This window comes from Eschrichtius robustus, chromosome 2 (assembly GCF_028021215.1).
Source record: "Eschrichtius robustus isolate mEscRob2 chromosome 2, mEscRob2.pri, whole genome shotgun sequence".
NCBI classification, from domain to species: domain Eukaryota; kingdom Metazoa; phylum Chordata; class Mammalia; order Artiodactyla; family Eschrichtiidae; genus Eschrichtius; species Eschrichtius robustus.
In genome coordinates, this window is record NC_090825.1 from 158,094,237 (window position 1) to 158,100,236 (window position 6,000).

At 42.4% G+C, this 6,000-nt stretch overlaps 1 protein-coding gene across 1 annotated transcript in view; it reads left to right on the plus strand.

Annotated features, from left to right (window-relative positions):
* The window catches only part of FAF2 (Fas associated factor family member 2), a 64,544-nt gene extending 58,544 nt beyond the window's left edge, over positions 1-6,000 (plus strand). The window contains exon 11 of the mRNA XM_068536406.1: positions 2,763-6,000. Within this exon, the coding sequence (XP_068392507.1) occupies positions 2,763-2,945 (183 nt within the window). The 3' untranslated portion in view covers positions 2,946-6,000. The remainder of the gene's footprint in view (positions 1-2,762) is intronic.

Consider the following 6,000-nt stretch of genomic DNA (forward strand, 5'->3'; position numbering starts at 1 on the left):
GGTCAGATGGGAAAGAAAGAAGTGTAAGAGGAGAGGTGTATTGGCAGTGCTGGCCTTTCATTTGACATTCATAGAGTTAATAACATGTAACTGAATAATGAGTTACAGTTTTTTAGTGCTCTTGCAGACTTTGTGTGATCTTCCTGTGAGCTCTACCCTTTATAAATACTCTCAATGAGTGAATGTTCAGCGAAATGCTAAGTTTGTGCATGATGCCCAGCTCTTGACAGGGGTTAAAGGCAAGGATAAACTGTAGAAAAATCTCTAGCCTTCAAGAGTGGGCAGAAAAGTGGCAGCTGACTTTCTCCTAAATGAATGCATGTAAGAGAGAAACTAAATTATACTCAGCCCAGAAATCATTTTTCTATCCATTATGAACCAAAAGGGACCTGTAGAGGTGATTTCATCTGTTTCCTGATGGTATTGGCGCATTGCCAATGATAAACAGAAAATACCAGTGTTGAGTATTGTCAAGCAGTGACTGAAAAGGAAGCAAGATATTTTGCCCTTCTGTGAAACCCTTGTTGGGTTCATACCAAGAATACTTGATGCAAGTCTAACTGATGCATCTCAAGAAAAGAAAAGGAGAATGAATGTTAATGGAAATTGCAAAGACAGAGAAAGGAACGGAAAGTGATTAAGGTTGATGGACCAAAATATGAGAATTTTGTAAAATCATGAATGGATTAAGTGAGAGGAAAATGAATTTACTCCTTAAATGGATTTGTAGCAATAGCCTCTTCAGGCAGAGGGGAATAAACTTATGAGAGGTGGAACAAAAAGGAAATAGAAATAGATTCCCTCAAAAAAGTAAGGGTAACTTGAATGGGGTGCTCCTGATCTTTGGGATGGACCTGAAAGAGGTTAGCAGTGCCCTTCACTGCACATCCCTTAGAGTCTTGTTAAAGACTTGAGGTAAAGAGGACCATAGATCAGATCCAGGGTGCCTGTTCTTAATGTGTGGCGTTAAGAGGCAGGGGAGAATAAGAATTTACCTTACCTTGCCAGATCCAGACCAGAGTGAAGAGGGCTTTCTCACAGAAGAGAGTCTACGTGGAGGGTGTCAGATCTCGATCAAGTGAAGGAGGTGTGCATATGTGGGGGCACCCAGTGCAGAGAAGTCAGAGCCCAAGTGTCCTGGGGTGGGTGTTAAATCCAGAACCAGGTAAGGAGGGTGTACATGAGGAGAGGGGAATCAACTTATGGCTCTCAGTATACAGGGGGAAATAAAGATATAGATGCATATATGTATGTACACATTGTCTGGCTTTCTCCACAGAGAGTGCTTGGGAACATCAGCACCCCAACATCAATGAACATACCTAGCACCTAGATCATGGTTGTTATGTATTTATTTTCTGTTTTTTCATTTTTGGCCGCACCACACAGCATGCAAGGTCTTAGTTCCCCAACCAGGGATCAAACCCATGCTCCCTGCAGTGGAAGCGTGGAATCCTAAACACTGGACCTCCAGGGAATTCCCTAGATCATGGTTTTTAAATAGCATTGTCCATTAAGAGGAATCACGGTTCCTTGGAGACATGGCTGATTCCAGGACTGGGACAGGGAAAATACAAGATTAGCCTGGAACACCTTGTGCCACAAAGCAAGGAATTAGTCAAAGAACGATGGAGACATGTCAGAAAGACACGGAGGCCAGCTTGATTGGGCTTCTCGGACTCCATCTGAAACAGTTTGAACATTAGAACCTATTGAATAAAATAGGAAAGCATGGCCCTATATTAATATAAATAAATAAATTGAAGAAAGTTTGAGGAGCCGAATGTCTCTGTAGTTTCAGAGTACCTCCCCACAAAATACTCGTTAATAACAAAGGAGAAAAGACTAACTTAGAGCGGAGAGGCCTGGCAGGCACCATCTTAATCAAGTGGTCACAGTGGACATCATAGGTAATGGAGCAAAATGAAATTCTACTCCACCTGAATAGGATGCATTGAGTAGAGCACAACATCATTTCTGTAATACTCCTGTCAAAGATGCATAACTGGAATCTAATCATGAGTAAACATCAGATAAACGAATTGAGAGACAAAGTAACTGACCAGTAATCTTTAGGAGTGTCAAGGTCATGAAAGTCAAGGAAATCCTGAGGATTTGTTCCAGGCTAAAAGGAGCAGACTTAGGAGATGGTGACAACTACTAAATGCAATATACAATTTAAAACTGGATCCTTTTGCTATAAAAGGCAACTGCCAAAACTTGAATGGGGCCTGAATAAAAATTTAATGTACATTATTATATTACAGTAATAATGTATCAGTTAAGTTTCCTGATTTTGAGGGTTGTATTATGAAGGTGATTGCCCTGTTTGTAAGATATACACAAGTATTCTGGGGTGATGGGACATTCAGTTGGTAGCTCGCTTTCAAATGGTTCAAAGAAAAAATTCTGTACCTATGCTTCCAACTTTTCTGTAACTCTTGATTATTTGTAAGTTAAAAATGTTTAACTTTATATCAGACAGGTTTTCAAAAAAGAAACAGATGGGTCAATTCAGAGTAGGACTAGCATTGGGCTGTGTAATAAATCTCTTAAAAGAGCTGCCCGACATGTTTGCTCTGTGAAATGGATCGACTTTGAAGTGGAATTTCAATCTAATGTGATTACTTCATATCTCCAAGTTACCCTGGGGAGAGCTGGGGTATATTTGATTTCGTGGTTGTGTGTGTGTTTGTCTTTGTCTTTTTCTCACTGCCCTTCTTTTTCTATAGGTAATAGAAAATTACCTTCTTTTTCTGCAGGTAATCCACGACTTCTTATTCTCCTTGAAAGAAAGCCCTGAAAAGTTTCAGATTGAAGCCAATTTTCCCCGGAGGGTGCTGCCCTGCACCCCTTCAGAGGAGTGGCCCAACCCCCCCACGCTGCAGGAGGCCGGACTCAGCCACACAGAAGTTCTCTTTGTTCAGGACCTAACAGACGAATGACACTTTTTCTTCCTCTCCTTTTCCACCCCAATCCCTAAAAGAAATGGGAAAAAAAAACAAAAAAATAAGAGAGAGAAATTCATATTATTATTATTATAATACAATATTTTTTTTAAAAGACTGCTGCATCCTAAGGAAGGATCAGAAACCATGCTGCCTGCAAAAGTCACCACCTTTGTGTGCACGCGAGGTTAGCAGTGAACGTTCCTGCTGGCAAGCCCACCCTTCCCTACTGCCTCTGCACCACACACCGTCCAATGAAAGGAGACTCTTCACCTCCAACCCAGCCGTTGTCCCAACTGGGGAAGGGGACGTTCCCACTAGATCTCATTCATTCTTGCTTTTATGGAAAACAAAAGTGAAAAAACCTCCAACAACCAGCTACTGCAGCATCTCCTGAGGACTTGCTTCTTCCACCTCTGGAGGAGAGAGGGAAGGGAAGGCACAGAGCAGAGATGTTCCTTGAACTTCCCACAATTTATGAAAAACTTTAAATTTTTTTTGTTGTTGCTTTGTAATGACCAAAGGAATGAGGCTGACATAGGTGTATTTTTTTTCCTTAACATCATTTGATAAAGAGCCATTTCTCAAACCCATGAGTTCTTGCCCTGGGCTCCTTAGCCCACAAGAGTGTAATAAAGGTGTCCCAGGCTGGTTTGTGCTTATTTCTGCCATTGTCCCTCTCACGTTCCCAGAGAGGTTCTTTTTGGTCCAACTCTTGCTGTCCTTTCTTGCCGCCTATGCACCCCACTTGGTACAATGGGAGGAAATCTGTGTTTGTAGCCCTACAAAGGCTGTGTATGTACAGATACACCCATATACATGGTATGAACTCCGTGTAGACTAACCTATATGTACAACTGCAGCTTTTCCTTGGAATCTGGACCAGGTGGTCATTATGGGATCTGAACCAAAGGATATGTGTTCTGACATGTGCATGCTATTCCTGCCCAGCCCTGAGCTTTCCTGAATTGCCAAGCTTGGTGCCTTTCCTGAGGACTAGCAGGGTCTGTGGTGGAACCAGCAGAACCATGTGAGAGTACCCCGCCTGTCTCACTGGGAATGTGGTGGTGGTGGTGGTGGTGTTTTAAGGGTTGAAAGAACCGGAGGCCTTGAAGGGAGCCAAGACAGAACTCAGCCTGTGTAAAGTGTCGGAAGGCACATTTCAGTTTTTGATGTAGCCACCTGCTGGGGGCAGTTTTATCCTCTCCCTCTATTGCTGTGTTGAAGCAGTAGGGGTTTTTCCCTCTGATGTCTCATCTGTGGTTGAGTTTATGGTAATGGGTACTGGGGTCAGGCCATGTATTCACAGATGTCAGCGTGAGCTGACAAGTATTCCAAAGTGTTCTGTAGCTAGACTTGCAGAACTTGTAACACTGCAACCTACTGAAGTTATTGCAGTTCCCTAGCATGCTGTGAGGCCAGGGGTTCATGTCAACATAAAGCATAACTTGCTAGATTTGCAGCCTCCAAAGGCTTTCTCTTAGCTAAAACCTAAGGACCATTCTTTTAGGTAGCAGTGATGTGACTGCTCTTCTCTGCCACCCTTAGTGGTTGGGGTAAACACCAAGGGGCAGGGTGAGGAGCCCCATGGGTATCACCTGGGGAGCCTGAGAATTTCCCAGTGGCCTTGGCACAGGTGTCTACAGCACCATCTCCAGGAAACTTTAATTCTGCTCCTGGCTGCCTGTTTTTCTTTCACTTTGTTTCCTGCTGTCCCAAGTCCAGATGAGTGGGAAATCGCTTTCCGACTGTTGTCATAAAATGTGTCTGGAGTGACTAAGGATAAACCATGTTCTCCACTCTACCTTACGCAAAGTCTGCTTCCTGCTGACAACCATGCAAAGATGAATTTTTCCACTTAACTCAGAGCCACCCTCCCTGTCTGGAATGCAGAGCTGTTTCCCTGCATAGGAGGGTATTAAGGACCTTCACCAGGCTGGGTGTACCAAGTATCTTTTCCACACCTCTTCAGGAAGTTGTAAATTTTTTTCTTAATAATTCAATCTGCATCTTATTCTATGATGTGCACTTTATGCCTCTTGCCTTTAGATAACTTGTCCAGTGAAGGAGGTAAGATGCCAGAGTATTAAAGTCTATTCGTGTTGGTACAACTCTTGCGATGGCCTGTCCATTTACTTTAGTTTTCAAGAGACTCCACCTGAAACACATGCTTCTTCCTAGTGTTGAAACACCCCCTGCTTTACTCAGTCCTGGTTCCTGTCTTCATGCTGACCTAGACCTGCTGCCTAGGTGCCATCTCCTTTCCTCCATGAAAGATGCACATTTTGTCAACACCAGTACAATCTGTATGTTACTCCCAAGGACCTCAGAACTTGATGGGACCTGCAAGTGAGAAAATACTGAGAAGCCAGTGATGTGATCTGCAAGCATTTGCTCTTTCCAAATGACCTCCTGATTATTTCAGCTGTTGTTTCCAAATGGCAAGTCATCAACTAAACAAAAACACTTGTTTCCAGTTTTGTTCTGTACTCCCAAGACTAGATTCAGCTGAATTTCCATAGGAAATGACCAAGCAAAGATACCTAATTGAAGTCAGTCGAATTTCTGCAGCCTCAGTCTTTTCTTTCACTTCTGCAGAATTTCCTGCAGCAAATACTTCTTTCTCCTTGCTTGTTTCCACTATGATGTTTGGATAAGAGATGGCCAATGGAGAATATTTCTTTAAAAAATAAAAGCTAAAAAGAACCTAGAATCTTCAACTGAGCAATCATGAAAATTGCTAATGGTGCCAAGGCCAAGGAAAAAGTTACAGAAAATGACTGTGGGAAGGAGTGATAACCACCAGAATGCAAAATCAGGAGTGTATTATCTGGTGCTTGAACAAGGAGCTCCACTTTACAACTGGTTTTTTTTAGGACTTGTGAGGGATGCAGCAACAGGAAATCCATCCACAAAGGATGCAGTGCCCCAACTTGTACTGCACCTGAATAGTTACGTGATAATTTACTGAAGAAATCTAGTGTACTTTAAATTTTTTTCATAAAAGTTTACATTGTATTGTAGGTTAACATTAAATGTTTTATAACAAAAA